Genomic DNA, 18,124 nt, shown 5'->3' on the forward strand with positions numbered 1-18,124 from the left:
TCTACTAAATTAAACACTCAATGTCAATATCATCAACATATTATATTAAACATTATTTTTATACATCGTATCGAACGATATTTTTTAAAAAAATTACTTACTTCTATAAAAGAATGGGAGCATGGGGTAATGTGTTTTAGGAAAGTGAGCAGCAAAAGCCAAAGCATTTTGTCATGTATTCGACTGTATGTATATGTACTCTGTACTATGTATGTCAGTGGCTTTGTTTCTCAAACGGTCATAAACTTAACTACATGGTTACTATCTAACCAAACCATGGTTCATACTTCAAACATGTAAATATATTTTATTTTTTTTTGCTGACTAGTGAAAAAAAATTTCCTGAAAATTTTCAATAATTTTGTCTCAAAAACTTTATATGTATGTTCCTCTTTAATCATACTCATCAAATTCAAGTTTTGTGTGAAAAAAAGTATTTAGTAAAGTTGTTACCTCAGAAAAAAGTCGCGTAAATTTAGAATAATTGATCTTCAATATAAATATTAAATATCGGATAAAAGAATTTTATGTTCTTGTCTTGTGTTTTATAAATTTAAAATAAGTTAATTTTTAATATAAATATCAAATATCGTATAAAATAATTTTACGTTTCTATTTTCGTTATTCTCTAAAATAACTTTAAACTAATATTCTTTTCATATTATAACAAACATTATGTTATAGTAATTAAAAAGATATTAAAGATAAATGTTGTTATTATATAAGGTATGCATAAAAACTATCAAGTTCTATGAATTCATAGGTTCTATTTTAAATTCACTCTCGTAAAATGAAATATACGTAAAATTTATTAAATTTTATATTTATTTTAAAATTATATTGAATATGTTATTTTTACCCGACGAAGGTCCCTAGGCTAAACCTTGATGAAACAGAAGGGCCCCCACAAGGGTTGTGCTGTCACTGTTTAATATTACACTTATGTGTCTCTTGGCATATGAATGGAGGTACTAGAAAATCTTTTAGAATCTACACATAATATTTGTACAATATAAATAAATAATTTATTTTTTTTTACAATATGATTTTTAATTAGTTTTTCAAGTATCTATAATAACAAATAGAACATTGCACTTCTATAAAATGATTTAACTGTAGGAGTGATATATGGAGTGAGAAAATGCAAAAAGATAAAAATAAAATATACAAATAATTGTTTTTATTAGTCAACTATCTTTTAATTCTTTTTAAGAAATAATGGGATCTAGGAAAATGACATGATCATTGTAGACATGAAGAAGAATACAGAACAAATGAAAGCCAAGAGATTTAATGTAACTTTTGGATTATTATTTTTTAATTTGATGTTCAAATTTTACTTCAAACGTTCGATAAATTTAAATTTAAATCTATATTAATAATTTTAACTATAAAAATAAAATAATCATTACTTAATTATGAGTCTCGATCAAAGCTATCTGATATAAAAATAAAGAATACTTACTACTCTATCAAAACTATTAAGCTTATATTATTACTTTCTTTGTTCATTTTTATTTGTCATGTTACATTTTTCGAAAGTCAATTTGATCAATTTTTAAAGTTAGATCAGATTACGTTAATTTGATATATATTTTTTTTCAAAAAACAGATATTCAAAAGCTATACGAAAAGTACTATCAATTGCAATTTTTTGCATATTAATATGATGAAAATATACACCATAGAATGTTGGTTAAAATTTTTATAGTTTGACTTTAAAAAAAGAAAATCATGACAATTAATTATGAACAAAAAAAATATTTTTTATATGTTGCAATAATATAATTTTAATAATAATCTGAATATAACTTATTTACTATATAAAGAAATAATAAACATACCTAACAATTAATTAAAGGTTAACTTACTTCATTGAATATCACAAGCACTATAATTATCATGCACCAAAATATTAATTCTATTTCATGTCCCTCCTAAGGAATATAAAACTTAAGTTCTTATATCAATGTAGCATATCATATAGAAACTGATTCAAACTTTAAAATTAATAGAGTTTGTTTAACTTCTCAAAGTTTTAAAAGTAAAAACTTATTATACTCCTAAAATTATAAGTTCAAAACTTAATATTTATTAGAATTTAAGAGTTTTTTCTATTAAATATATTAGATACAATTAATCCATGATGAATAAGTTACATTCTTTAATAACCGCAGGAAATAGTAATATTTAAGCTATCAATATCATCTTTAGTAAAAATTATATTTATTCAAAATATATTTTAAATTAATTAAATTGTAAAACTGATTAAAAAAATATATATTAAGTTGTAAAGTGAAGTAATCATTTATGTTAGAATTTTTCTTTTGGAGAAAAATATACGTGAGCAAAAAGGGCATATCCAACTCATATACAAATTAATTTGAAGAATACATTTTTGAGTAAGATATTTATTTATTGTATTAAATTAAATGAATGGACCCTTTTACGTCAAATATGAGCAAACTTTAATCATTTTATATAGTAATTAACTAAACAAATAAAATAATATGAAAAAGGAAAAAAGAATTTGAAAAAAAAAAGCTTCTTTTTCATCTTCTATCCAGCCAATTTGTTATGTTACCCATTTTCTGAAAAGAAAACAAAATAAAAATGATTTTAATTTGCATAAGATTTATCTAGAATCAGAAAAGTAGTATGCTATTTTTATTTTATTTTATTTTTTTCGCTCGATGTTATTTTATATTTATTCTAAAATGCTAATTAATTCAAAATCATATAATAAAACACGTCAAAAGAGGCAATATATTCTGTTAGAGTTTTATATTTAAAGGTTTAAACTCAAAAACCTAATAAAAATACGTAGATAAATTATATCTAATTCTATTTATTATTCAATTTAATGAATAATTCACTTTATTCTAATTTTTCTTAAAGGGCTTTATTATTGTTATTCTCTCTCTTTTTTGGTGCTTTATAAAAGTCTTGCTTTGTCATTTATTAATTTTCTTTTGATTATAGGTAGATGTAAAAGTATTTTTCAATGTTAAACTTTGAGAGAAAGAATAGAAGATTATAATAGATAGATAATATATAAATAATAAAGTAGGATTTTTTGTATGATTAGTAGGACGCTAGTCTCTTTCTCTCCTTCTTTCTATTTTGTAGTATTAATTAGTATTTCACGCGGGATCCTATTCTTCGATCTTTATTAGTACATGTTATTGTTAGGATCGAATCCACACACACTTGATGAATGGAGAATACAAGAATTTGCAAGGTAAAGAGATGAGAGATCTAGAGAGAGAAACCAATATTTCGTGGTAACACCCGGTAAGTAAACTTCCACGGCGATGGAGTATATATTAATAATTTAGAGTATTTTAGGTTACAGAGTATAAATGGAGAATAAATATTGCAGCCTAAAATTTGACAGTACATCAAATATTAATCAGGCTCCACAACCTAATAGTTATTTTATTTGTTTTGTGATTTTCTATTATATTATTATCGTTAATTTTTTTAAAATTTTTTGAGTACCTTTCTTTTGGGACGAAGGTCTACTAGTTTCCATTTGGTTGTTCGATACTTATATTGGAGTCTGATTAAATTCAGATTTGCGTCATGAAGTCACACATTAACGATAAATATTCCCCAACAAATGCAACTTTATACTTAAGGAGACTGAAATTTGAGACATCTGATTAATTTGTAGTATTAATTTGTATTTTACGCGTGATCTTAGTTTTCAATCTTTATTAGTACATGTTATTTCATTTGTTTTGTGATTTTCTATTATATTATTGTTGTTAATTTTTTTAAAAATTTTTGAGTACTTCTCTTTTGGAACGAAGGTCTACTAATTTCCATTTGATTGTTCGATACTTATATTGGAGTCTGATTAAATTCAGATTCGCGTCATGAAATCACACATTAGCGATAAAATATTCCCTAACAAATGCAACTTTGTACTTAAGGAGACTGAAATCTGAGACATCTGATTAAGAATGAAAGAATACTTATCGCTCAATCATAATGATCGTTCGTAATTAAGAAAAGTTGTTATTTTCTTCATTACTATTGTCAAACGCGGTTGATATATTCTTTGCCTTTTTAACATTTAATATAGTATATATGCAAAGGCAAAAAAGAGGGGTTATGGGGGTGGGGGTGGGGGGGACCTTACACCCACTAAATACAGCAAATTGTGACACCCTTAATTATTTGTCACACATTAAATTAATCATAATTAGAGAATCACATTCACATGTTTCATTTATTTTGGACAACCAATAAGAGTGGGTGAATCTTGATTAATACTAATACTTTTATGTGTCCAACCACCAATTTTTGGTTCTATGGAATCACCTCCTACTACATTGGCATCTCACTTTGATTTCAACAACAATGTTTTTAGGTAATCAATAGAGATAACGAAATCTCGAGTTCAAATTCATTTGATAAAAAAATAGTTTTATTAGGAATCATTTTATTATTTAGTTTGAAATATTTTCACCATAAATTTCTATGTACTCAGACTATAATAAAGCTACGTTAAAAGTTTATTTGATCAAATACAATTTACTACATGAGTGGGAGAGGAGATACAATGAGAATCAAACTCATTTATTGTGTGGAAATTTTATGATAGTACTATTAGATCATAAGTCCCTAATAGGTCACTTAACATACGCATAACATTTCTATCTTTACGTACACATTATCCTTTTTAAATATTTTATAAAATCATACTGAATATGTCATCATTATTACTGACGTAAGGATAAAAGAATTGATCACTTTTAGGAAAGCAAAGAATATGGGGAAGTCATGGAAATTTAACTCTGTACAATGCATAAGCATGGAGATAAAAAGGAACAATCACTTTTGGGAACGACAATTCAAATTTGAGACTTTTTTGGAAATTTGAATCCAAAATTACTCAATTTTAAACACTACTTTTAAATTTTTGATTATATTTAGCCATATTAAGAATTGTATTATATGACTGTAAAATACGAGGGATAATTTTTCGAAAATAATTTCTCTATTTTCACGAGATAGTGATACAGTTTGTCTATCCCAAACTCTATTTGTGGGATTCCACAATATATGTTGTTCGCTATAAAACACCATGTTTTTATATTTTTTGAGACGTTGCGGATAAGATTATAATCCCATTGGGTGATTTATAAGAACGATCTTAAACTTTTGACTCTATTTCCCTATGAGTAAAACTTCAAAGTTAGCATTTTGATTTTAAAACTTGAGTTATTGTTTGGTAGTTGAATAAAATTATACGGATATTAGTTATTTCATCTTTTATCCCACGTGAGATAATACATCATTCTCTTATAAATCATACATGTATTAATAAATCATAAGTCCTTATTAGCTACCAAATGTTGTATAACTTATAAATAAATAGGAAAATTACGTGTATAAGCAAACATATATGAGTTAATTACTTAACATAACTATAGTTTGTCTTAATTACAATCCGCGACCTACTTTCAGCTATAATTACGCGGCTCATCTTTTTAATTTTGTATAATTCACACGTTTGTATAACTCGAAATATGTATGATATAATTTGTATAACTTTTATATAATTCAAAATTTGCATAATATAATTTGTGAACACTTCTGATGTTTGTAATTGTATAAATTTATTATTTCTAGTTATACAAAAATAATGGAATTATACAATACATTCGCGAATTATACAAACCTGCGAATCACACAAACGAGACAAACTACAACCCATAAATATGCAGACTATAGTTATGAAGAATAATTAAATTTATTATAGTAGCTATTTGCGAAAGTTCCTCTCAATAAATTGACACATGAATAAGCCGTTTCTTTATTAGCTACCAAACGATTCCTAAAAGATTTATTCATTGAACAAGCCCAGACGTTAAAAGTTAAAGATCAGTCATTTCTAAGGTCGTTGAGTATAATTTCAAGCCTTTTTGAAGCCCAATACGTAAAGTCCAGCCCAAAACAATTGAATACAGTAAATTTACCCCTAAACTTCTAGATAATATCAATAATACCCCTCTAATCTTTTCTTCTTCTTCAACATCCTAAAACCCTAGCAAATTATTTCCCCCAAAAAGCTTAAAAACACTTACAATGGCGATCCTGATTCGATCACGACCGTTGATCAGAAAATTAACAAATTTCAAATCAATCACAACCGCTCCTTTCCTCTCACAAGAACCTCAACTCGCCGGAACTCCGCCGGAGAACACTACCCCACTACCCCCAAATCCATCCTCCGGTAGCCCACTCTACAATGAAAACTGGAGATCCCCATTTGCAGCTACCTCACAATCTGTATCTTCCTCCGTTGTACCCTTGGGGTTCTTACGCCAATCGCCAGCTGCGCGTATGCAGGCAATGTCGGAATCACTTGATGTGGAAGGTTTAATGAATCTGTTTGCTGATTGGGTAACGACGCAGAGGTGGGAGGATATGAAACAGGTGTTTGAGCTTTGGATTAGGTCGTTGGATAGAAATGGGAAACCGAATAAGCCTGATGCGAATCTGTTTAATTATTATTTGAGAGCTAATTTGATGATGGGTGCTACTGCTGATGATTTGTTGGGATTAGCTAGTCAAATGGAGGAGTATGGACTTGTTGCTAATACTGCTTCGCATAATTTGATCTTGAAAGCTATGTTTCAATCTGGTGAACCATTGTCATGGGCTGATAAAGCTGTCAAATTGCTCGAAAGGTTTGTATTTCGAGCTAATCACTTAGCTTTGAATATATTTGTTGTACAATATAGTCATATATACGGGTAGGATGTATGCAAACCTTTAACTCTACCTTTGCGGGGTAACCGTTTCATATAGAACCTCCGCTCAAAAGAAATAGCAAATGTATAGAACAAGTGTGATAACATCTATTATGCATTTAAGTTATGTACACGGGTAGTCTTTCAGTATAGGGTTGTTGCTTTACTTTTAGGTTGTGGATCCATGCTTATTATAAACTAGTAGTATTAAGTGATAAGCCGGAGGAAGGTGAGGATGACGTCTAACCTGGTATAAAAATTAAAACTTTGTATGTAACTGTGGATATCCCTTTATTTGCTTTATTGTTCTTTTATATGAAATCGTTGTTAGCCTGTATTATATTTTCTAAAGTTGGAGACTGTTAGTTCGTTTATATGAAATTGTTGTTGACCTTAATTATATTTTCTAAAGTTGGAGACTGTTAGTTGAGATTAGTATTGGGCTGAAAAGTTCGTTGCAGTAAAAGAAACGCAACACAGAAAAACTTAGACTCAAATTTAGTGAGTTGGAGTTTTAAGACCTTTATATTCATAGATTAGAAATAGAGAATTTATAAGGCATGTATATTGACATAAAGATACTATCTTCATTTGTTGTGAAATTAACATTTGTGGTCCTTTCGGTTGGCTGCTAGGGTGATCTAGGATTATGGTATGGTATTTATTTGGAAGGTTTCATATTAGTCAAAAAATGCTTCTGACGTTTATTCATATTTGTGTACAGTATAAACACACTAAGAAGCTTTGCCAGATTTTACCAGTGTTGTGATATAGCCCGCCAGCTGGTTGCGATTGACAAAACGAAGTTCTCTATTTAGTGCCTCTTTGGATTGACTTACTTTAGGTGCTTTTAAGCCAAAATAGCTTTTAAGTTATTTTCAAAAGTTTCAAAGGGATTGACAAAATTCAGAGTAACTTTTAAATTAAGTATTTTTGAGTCAAAAGCAATAAATTGGACTTATTTTAGCTCTTCAACTGTTTTGCTTTGATTAATCTATTAACTTCTTCTTATCACAAATATTTATTTTTCATCCAATATAAATTAAGCTTCAGCATTTGAAATTTAAAACTACTTAATTAAGCCAATGCAAACACGTTCTAAGTAAAATAAGGAGTACTTATAAGCACTTATTTTTAAGCCAAAATAAGTAAAATAAGCCAAAAGCCATATCTAACTCATGGCTTTTGGCTTATCAGTCATAAGTCAATCCAAACAGGCTCTTAGCCTTACCAAAACAATGGAACATTCAAAATAACATAGAGGGGAACTGCCTCTAAAATGAACTGAGTGAGGCGTGCTAAAACTATTCCCGTTGCAGCAAAAGTCCAAACTCCTGTCTGTTAGTTACTAGTGGATTCATAGCTTTATTATTTGGGTTTTATATTCCTTTAGTTTAGTCTTGCTGCAAACAAAATTTTGCCATATGTCTTTGCTCCTCCTTTTTCATTCTTTCAGCTTGGTTATTCTTGAATTCTCTGGCTCCTTTCGATTTAGTGTGGATAGCAAGTTTACTAAGTGACAAGGAATCTCGTGGAGCTTATTGAGCTTGTCTTGATTGTGACAGTTCACTATGTATTTTCATCATGCATGCAAGTACTCTGTCATGCATTGATGATATTTGATAGATCTCATGTGCTATACTTATGCCAGGATGATTGCAACCGGAGTAGAGTATAAAGAAGCTTTGCCTGATGAAGAGTCATATGATTTGGTTACTGGCTTGCTATTTAAAGCAAACCTTATTGATGATGCGTTGAAATATATTGATTCAGCCTTAAAATCTGGGTATAAGCTATCCATGAATGTATTTAATGAGTGTGTGCGAAGCTGTATCTACAGCAACAGGCTGGATGCATTGGTGTCAATAATAGAGAAATGCAAGGTTTGTATCCCTTCGATGAGATCATCTGAACCATGAAACTTTCTATTATTTGAAATATATTTTAGTCTTGATACTGCTGTTTTGGGTATTCCCAGAAAACAGATCAGAACAAAGGCCTGTTGCCGCCTTGGAACATGTGCACACACCTTGCTGATAGTGCATTACAAGCAGATAATAGTGAACTAGCTTTTACTTCCTTGGAGTTCTTTGTGAAATGGATTGTTAGAGGTGAGACTGTGAAGCCCCCTGTTTTACTCAGTGTTGACGAAGGACTGCTTGTGGCTGCACTTGGAACTGCTGGTAGAACATACAATGTGAAACTCCTTAATGGTGCTTGGGAAGTCCTTAAGCGCTCACTACGGCAAATGAGGATCCCTAACCCTGAGTCTTTCCTTGCAAAGATGTATGCCCATGCGTCATTGGGACAATTGCAGAATGCTTTTGCTACCCTGCATGAGTTTGAGAAAGCTTATGCTAATTCTAAAGATGAGAGTGCAGAAGAACTATTTTCTCCCTTTACCTCTTTGAATCCACTGGCTGTTGCTTGCTGCAGGAATGGTTTTGTCACCCTGGACTCTGTATGTTCTCTTTCTCTTCCAACTAAGAATTCTGTATATCTCACAGCTTAGCACTTTGCTGTACCTGCTTAAGTGCGTTGGATGTTCTCTAACTGGGTCACTTCTTAAACTTAGTATTGCCACTGACTTCCAAATATTCCAGGTTTACTATCAGCTGGAGAATTTGAGCCGAGCAGACCCCCCTTTCAAGTCTCTTGCTGCACTCAATTGTGTAATTTTAGGCTGTGCCAATATATGGGATATTGATCGTGCTTATCAGACATTTGCTGCAATTGAATCCACTTTTGGATTAACCCCAGATATCCATTCATACAATGCGCTGATATATGCATTTGGGAAGCTTGGCAAGGTAAATTGAAATGAATGTAACATCTGAATGCACATAGTATGGGTTCAACCTAGAGGTCATTTCTTTGGATCCTATTTATTTGTTCATCGGTAAACATGTACTGAGAAAAACCAGAAGGAGTCATTTTACTAATTAGCCCCCAGGATTAAGCTCAATTGGTAAATGTTGAGGACTTGTGTCTTACGTCACAAGTTCAAGCCCTGTGTCAATTGAAACTAAAGTTCAAGGGGCAGGGCCATCATCCCTGAGTTTTGAAGTCTGTGGTTGGTCCAAAGGGTTCACTCCAAATGAATTTTTCATCATAAAATAAAGTACTGACTGTGATAATTTTGAAGGTTCTTATCCCAAGTATTGTCATAATAGCTCGAAGCTACATTCTTTCATTTGTATGCACAAGTAATTGGAACAAATAATTGCATAGGATGCCTTTCTTCTGTTCTATGATTATATGAATATTAATAAAATATCTTTTCTTGTTGCAGAGGGATGAAGCCACAAAAGTCTATGAGCACTTTATGGATTTAGGAGTGAAGCCAAATGAAATGACATATTCTCTACTTGTTGATGCTCATCTTATTAAGCGAGAACCGAAAGCTGCACTTTCAGTAGTTGATGAGATGGTAACCTGCTTTTCACTCTCCCAATATTTATTAATTAAATGAACCTGCTTGTCATTTTAGCTAAGGAACTATACTTTGGCTTCATGTGCAGGTACATGCCCAGTATAAACCTTCCAAGGACATGCTGAAAAAGATCCGAAGACGATGTAGTCGAGAGATGGATTATGAATCTGATGATCGAGTTGAGGAGTTGACCAAGAAGTTTAACATCCGAATGGGTGCAGAGAATCGTCGTAACATGCTCTTTAATCTTAGATACAACATGGAATATTCTGGTTAGATGTTGCTGAAGTGGAGTTAGAGGTAGCATGCATAGTCAACACCCGTTCAAAATTTCTCGCCCTTCTGCTGAGAAACTTGATGGAATGAAATATTAGAATATCAGTGCTTCTAGCATTTGAATGTTAAAAGACTCTTTTCCCTCTTCTTCTAGCTTGCCTCTGTGCTAGTTGGACAGCTGATGTTGGCGTTCGCAAAGTTTAGCAGTGTCACATCTCATATGCCTCGGGGCGATCCTCTAACCAGTGGCTGTAAATTACTTAGTTCTGGTTAGTATTGAGCTGTGGAGGATGGTGTCTGGTTAGAAGGTTTTTGTTTTAACATATTTATGTATTCTTTTTTCCACCCATTAGGTAGCTTTTAAAGACAGGGAATTGCTAATGAAATGAGATCCATCTCATTTTTGAATAAACTCTACTCTTCATGCTGAAGCAGTTTGCATCAAGTGCAATTTTCTGCTTTATTCTTGTTTTTTTTTCTTCAGTTTCTTCCATAGTTGATTACCAATTTTACATGTGAATTTCTGTTTGCTACATTTTGAGGTGTGAGAAAAACTTGTCTACCACCCTTTTAGCCTCCTTGTTTATCCTTCCTTTAATTTCTTATCCTCCGATTTATGTTATTATCAACTATTTCTTATTCTTCGATTATAACTCTATTTTATCGTAGTTACTATTCTACTTGCTTGTATGCATTTTTTTTAATATAATCATAACTATATGAATTAATAGATATTTCTAGTGCGATTTTATGTGTTTGATATATCAAATTAGAGCTAACTCTAGGCAAACTATAGCTATTTATGTCAAATAATTTTAATTTAAAAATATTTAGTTTTAATTTGATACTTATTAAATTCAAGAGCCCAAAACTGATCCAATTCAAAACCCCCAAAAACCAGCCCATTAGAATCTTGAATTTTAGATCAAACAAATTGAAAATACCTAGTTTTTTTTTCTCTCTCAATAAATTGAATCAAAACCCGTTTCAAGAAACGAAAAATTTATATAAAAAAATCAAATCTTTGATGGATCATTCTCCAAAAAAGTGGTAAATTTTCCATACCCAGAAAATCCCAAGAACCAAAAAGCAAATGGGGCAGAATACTGGTGCAAGTGGCAAAGGGAAGAAAGAAGCAGAAATGGAAAAGGAAACAGTTGTAGAAGAAGAAGAGGAAGTTGAAGAAGGTGGAGAAGAAGCTGAACAAGATGGAATGTCTGTTCATTCTCCTTGTAAACCTGCATCTTCTGCTCTTCGTAAGGTACTTTTTTTTCTTAATTAAGAAAAATTTAGGTACCTTTTGTGTTTTTATTCATATATGCATGGGGTAGGGTATCGGACCAAACATCATTCGTCGAAAAATTATACTATTAAGTTTGAATTTTTATATTAGATACTTATTAGATGTTGAATCCCTTTTGATTAAATATACATTTGTTCTAGCCTTGGGGATAGAGAGTAGGAATAGACAAGTATCAGTCTTGCTCTTAATAGGCATAGGACTCAAAAAGTGGGGATCAGCCTACCTGATAGTACCTATTGTCGGTGGGAGGTGACAATCATCCGGACTCGGACAACGCGGTTATCTAATAATGAAAAAAAAGATGTTGAATCCCTTTTATTTAAATTACCATCGGTTGGCCTTGGTGGATAGAGTTACTTGGTACGTGTTGCTGATGGGAGTTGACAGGTATGCTGTGGAATTTATTGAGTCATGCGAAAGCGTATCAGATACCATGAGTATAAAAAGATGAAGATGTTGAATCCCTTTGGTTTCTTTGTATTTTGAATCCCCTTGTAAAATTCATAGCTTTGCTGCTAATTATATGCTTGTTGATGTGTTTTACAGTATTGATGGATTCTTTTGTTTTTTTTCCTTTATGGGTATGTTTATTTTTCGAACTATAGGAACAATCACAGGTGGAATTGGAGATAAGATTGTTGGAGGCTCTTGAAATCTATCCCCCTGCCAAATTGAGAGGTATAATTTGTAGGAAGTGTTATGTGTCATTGCTCATGTTATATGTTCCTCTTTTAAGTTTTGCTGTGTTTTCTGTTATTAAAGCTGAAAAGGTGGCAACTTTATGGTAGTTTGTCTAGTTCATAAGTAAAATTCACAGTAAAATGTGGTGGATAGAAACTCGTGGTGTAATCTGGAACTTGCATTAAATTTTTCTTTCTGTTGTGGGAGTGATCAGACGTTTAACATTGCAGGCATCCATCGTCATTTTGTCCTATACGGCTTAACAGAGCATCTACGTAGAAGGTTACTAGGCTACATTTGTTCTTTTCGTTTATTAACTCTTCATTTTGTGGCTTTGTTAATGAGCTTCGCTCATGCCAACACTCTCAGAAAAGAAATAAGAAATCTGAGGCACGTGTAAAATGTGTACCTTAGAATGAAGAAACTTAACATAACTTTATCATTTGTCTTTCCACACTGGATTTTTTGTCACAGCTTCAATAGGCAATTTGCTCCTGATGATGTTTTGAAGCTGCTGGATCGCTTCTACAACTTGGATATGGTGGTATGTATTATTGGTTTTACTTTCTATTTAACTTCAATCTTCACAACTTTTCCGTTATTAAGTATTTGATTTGAAAGGCTGCTTGTTTGAGCAGAAATATTTACATGTGTAAAGCCATTCTTCCTGCTCCACAAATAGCAGGATCATAACTGATATACCAATATACAGCGTTGCATGTTCTTGAAGTAATAATCCGAGTTTCTTAGAAATAATTTATCATAGTTAATCCCGTCTATTCCAAGAGACCAAAATTAGGACATTGGAAAGCGACATCAAGGAGACAGATTTATTCAATTTGTTGCTAAATTTTGGCCCTGTACAGCATACATCCTATTGATATTTGATCTCGATAGAAAGAGATTGAATACTTGAAACAAAATTTGTTGGACTACATAATTTACCTTGAGAATTACGTAGCACTTCATGAAAATATGCTTATGTTACTATTCGTCATTTTATTGCATAGAACCTTCAACTTATGCTTCTGTTCTGTTTCATTGGCTAGAATCTTGGTTTAATGGGGCAATCTTTTTAGTAGTTACGTGGAACGAGTGTTCTTATAGTTGTATTCATTTTTACTAATTTCAGAAACCAGAGGACGAGGACTCTGAAATCCTAAATCAAGAGGAAGAGTTTTGCCTACCTCACAGTTATTTCTCGAAGGATGAACCTTGAACTAAGTTGGAATCGATATGGATATTGAACTTCTACATATGGCAGTTTTTGTATAGTAGTATCTGGGTGGTTAAATTTTTTTTTTGATGCCATAGAGATTCTGCATCTATTAATCTTACTGAAAAGTTTGTATGCATGCTGATATTTCAGCTTTCCTTATATATACAGTAGACAGTTGGATCTTTTTACAATTTTTCTCATAGAGATTTGATATATTGTGAAGCATCAACATCCACTGTGCCAAGAGATGCTGTCTACACCATACTCCTTGGGTGCCACCCTTCCACAGACGCACTGTGTAAACATGAGATATTTTGTGCATCGAGCTGTCCTTTTGAATCTGGTTGCTTAAAGAGCTTGGTTGAATAATCATTATGGAATTAGTTGTTGTGTTGCATATATGCAAAATTTTAGATGGCTAGAGAGCTTATTATTCCTTTTCTAACTTGGTTAAATTGCTTCATGGTAGATTTCTTTCATGTGGCAAAAATTAGTGGTCATTGGGCATAGAGTAACAAGGAACCAAAAGATGTTTCACTTTATCCTAGAGGGAACTTTGCTATCCTTCTAGGGCAAATATCATATCACAAAAAAATTTATTGATTAATACACAAAAAAATTAAGAAAATCGTCTATTTCCTTTTGAGTGATCCTAAATGCTATAAAAATGACTCGGATCATGATGAGACTTTACATAATACATACTACTCTCTCAGGTTATTATGAAGGATCTTGAAAAGGTTTTGCATATCACTAAAAAAGTACTTGGAAGTCATATCTGAGAAATTGTCTAATTCTTGTTGAGTGATTCTAAATGCGAAAAAAATGCTCTGGATCATAGTATGGACATACCGCTCTCCCAAGTCATTACGGAGGATTATGTAAAATTTTTGAAAAAATAGTGTCTAGAAGCCATATCATCAAAAAACTCATTGACTAAGACACAAAAAACTTGGAAAATGGCCTAATTTTGTTGAGTGATTCCTAAATGCTAAAAAATCGCTGCAGATCAGGATGAGGTTATACGTACTGCTCCAACAGGTCATTACGGAGGATCCTATACAGGTTTTGCAAAAAAAGTGCTAAGAAACCATATCACTAAAAAATTCCTTCACTGACACTCAAAAAATTGAGAAAATCGCTTAATTCTTGTTGAGTAGTTTGAAAATATGGTGCAGATAATGGTAAAACTATATTTACCGTTCCCCTGATCATTACAGAGGATCTTGTAAATGTTTTGCATAAAAAGTGCCAGAAATCCAAATAATGAAAAAATTCATTAACTAACACACGAACTAAGAAAATTGCACAGATATCGCTCCCCAGATTACTACAGAGGATCTTTTAAATGTTTTACAGAAAAAGTGCCAGAAATCCAAATCATAAAAAAAATGCATTAACTAACACACTATGTAAATTGCATGTTTCTGATGAATGGCCTCTAAATGACAAAAATATAGCACAGGTCATGGTGAGCCTATAGAAAATGCACCTAATTCTTGCTGACTTTTTAATGCCAAAAAGACATTGGATCATGGTGAAACTATATGTATCACTCCTCCATATCATTACAGAGGGTCTCGCAAAATTTTTAAGTAAAATTTGCCCGTAAGCCTGGACTACACCACACGTGAAACGGTAAATTTGGGCATTCTTGCTCTGGGTCTCGTTTAAACTTGAAAATGCAAACGTTTTCCCCTCAGGACCAACTCATACCACTGATAAGGTCTTAAGGGAAACCCAAATAAATTTCACCCAAAAACCAGTGGGGATCACGTATCACCAAAAATTCGTGGACGATAACACATGTAAAATGGTAAATTTGGTATTCCCCACTCTAGGCCTCGTTTGTAATTGAAAATATGGACATTTGCCCCTCGGGGCCAACTCATGCTATTAATAAGATCTTAACAGACGCCCTAAAAAGTTTAGGCCAAAAATCTATCGGGATCATGTATCACCTAAAATCTATGGACTATAGCACATGTAAAACGGTAGATTTGGTCATTCCCACTCTAGGCCTCGTTTGAATTTGAAAATGCTGACGTTTTCCCCTCGAAACAAACTCACACCATTAATAAGGTCTCAATGGACGCCTACAAGAAAATCTGGCCAAAAAACCATTGGAATCACGTATCACCCAAAATTCATAGTATAGCACATGTAAAACGGTAAATTTGGTCCGTTCTGAGTCTCATTTGAACTTGAAATGCGAACATTTCCCCCTCAGGACAACTCACGGTATTAACAGGATCTTAACGGAAGCCCATAAAAACTTTTGGCGCAAAAAACCCATCACGATCGCGTATCACCCAAAATTCATGTATTATAACACATGTGAAATGATAATTTGATCATTTCCATTGTGGGCCTCGTTTGAACTTGAAAATACAAATATTTTCCCATCGAGACCAACTTACGCCATTAATAAGGTCTTAACGGGCGCCCACAATAAATTTTGGCTAAAACCCCACTAAAATCACGTATCATCCAAAAATTATGGACTATATAGCACACATAAAATGGTAAATTTGGTATTCCTGCTCTGGGCCTCGTTTGAACTTGAAAATGCGGACGTTTTTCCTTCGAAACAAACTCACACCATTAATAAGGTCTTAAAAGGCACTTTAAAAATATTTTGGTCAAAATCCCGTTGGGATCATGTATCACCCAAAATTCATGGATTATAGCATATGTAAAACGTTAAATTTGGTCATTCTTGCTTTGGGCCTCGTTTGAACTTGAAAATGCGGATGTTTGACCCTCGGGACCAACTCACGCCATTATAAGGTCTTAACAGACAGTACAAATTTTTTTGACCAAAAACCCGTTGGGATCATGTATCATCTAAAATCCATGGACTATAGCACAAAATAATAAATTTGGTCATTCAGACTCTAGGCCTCGTCTGATCTTGAAAATGCGGATGTTTGCCCCTCAGGACCAACAAACACCATTAATAAGGTCTTAACGGACACCCACAAAAATTTGATCAAAAATCCACCGAGATCACGTATCACCCAAAATTCCTGAACTATAGCACATGTGAAATGATAAATTTTGTCAATCCCGCTCTGACCTTGTTTAAACTTGAAATGCAGACGTTTGCCCTTCGAGACCAACTCACGCCACTAATAAGGTAATAAGGTCTTAACAGACGCCCACAAAAAAATTTGCAAAAACCTATCGGTATCACATATCACCCATAATTCACGAACTATAGAACATGATAAACAATAAATTTAGTCATTCCCTCTGTAGGCCTCGCTTGAACTTGAAAATGCAAACGTTTGTCCTCGGGACCAACTCACACCATTAATAAGGTCTTAACGGACGCCCACAATAAGTTTCGACAAAAAAACCGTCAAGATCACGTATTACCTAAAATTCATGGATTATAACACATGTAAAACGATAAATTTAGTCATTCATGCTTTAGGTCTCGTTTGAACTTGAAAATGCAGACGTTTTCCCCTCGGGACAAACTCACACCGTTAGTAAGGTCTTAATGGACGCCCCAAAAAAAATTGCTCCAAGACGCCAGATCCATTGGCTAATACACACGAAAAATCAAGAAAGTCGCGTAATTTCTAAAAATTGGCTCGTAAATATAAAAATGTCTTAAAAATGATGGGACTATACACAATGCTTCTTCAACTCATTGTGGCTTTGCGGGTGAGCTTAGGTCATGCCAGACTCTCAGAAATGAAATAAGAAAACCGCAGGGACGACTCTATGCTTTGAAATTTAAGGTCTTTGCCTTAGCCCCCCAAATTTTTGTCAAGATTAAATTATGTGTCAAAAATTTTATAGAAGAATTGATTATTTATGATAAAAAGTATAATTTTTTTTTAAAAATAAATATTTTATCCACTTTAATATTTTTTGTACTTTGTTAAAATAAGATTTAATAGTGAAAGATGTTGGAAAAAGTGAATTACAAATTCTTTTTTTTTCTTTTTAATTTCAAGCATTAATAGAGTATAAGCATATTAAAATGAGGTATACCAAGTCATCAACTTCTTGAGTCAAATTCTACGGTTCTTACTCTTATCTTTATTTAAAATTTATCAACTTATTAATAATAGCATTATGTTAACAATACATATAATAATTGTCTCACTTAAAGGATGTTTTTCAATGTTGAGTTGATAATATCTTACCTAAAACTAGTAACTGAAAAAACAATATTAAGTACTAATAATTTCCATATAAATAGTGTAAAAAAAATAAATTTTGAATAAATACGTATATAAAGTGTATTTTTATAGGGAAACTTTCACATATAGCCACTAAAAATAATTAATTACTCTCTATAGCTATAGTTTGATAATTACAATTTGTAGCTACATGTTATTTGGAGGAGAAAGGCGAGCGAGACTGGGAGAGAGAGGCGAGAGGCGAGAGAGAGGGGAAAAGAGTGGGAGAAAGGTGAATATTATATA

General features: G+C 32.3%; 2 protein-coding genes across 2 annotated transcripts; both read left to right on the forward strand.

The window, feature by feature from the left end:
- Window positions 1-6,051: 6,051 nt before the first annotated feature.
- Window positions 6,052-11,054, forward strand: LOC107020811 (pentatricopeptide repeat-containing protein At1g26460, mitochondrial). The gene is made up of 6 exons (XM_015221314.2): window positions 6,052-6,704; window positions 8,419-8,650; window positions 8,746-9,228; window positions 9,371-9,577; window positions 10,060-10,197; window positions 10,289-11,054. Exons 1-6 carry the CDS (start codon window positions 6,100-6,102, stop codon window positions 10,475-10,477), a joined length of 1,854 nt encoding a protein of 617 aa, XP_015076800.1. The 5' UTR covers window positions 6,052-6,099; the 3' UTR covers window positions 10,478-11,054.
- A 341-nt stretch (window positions 11,055-11,395) lies between these two features.
- Window positions 11,396-14,018, forward strand: LOC107018826. The gene is made up of 5 exons (XM_015219408.2): window positions 11,396-11,737; window positions 12,385-12,457; window positions 12,691-12,742; window positions 12,935-13,004; window positions 13,593-14,018. The coding sequence occupies exons 1-5, from the start codon at window positions 11,570-11,572 to the stop codon at window positions 13,677-13,679; spliced, it is 450 nt and encodes a 149-aa protein (XP_015074894.1). The 5' UTR covers window positions 11,396-11,569; the 3' UTR covers window positions 13,680-14,018.
- The last annotated feature ends 4,106 nt before the right edge of the window (window positions 14,019-18,124 follow it).

Source organism: Solanum pennellii, chromosome 5 (genome assembly GCF_001406875.1).
Source record: "Solanum pennellii chromosome 5, SPENNV200".
NCBI classification, from domain to species: domain Eukaryota; kingdom Viridiplantae; phylum Streptophyta; class Magnoliopsida; order Solanales; family Solanaceae; genus Solanum; species Solanum pennellii.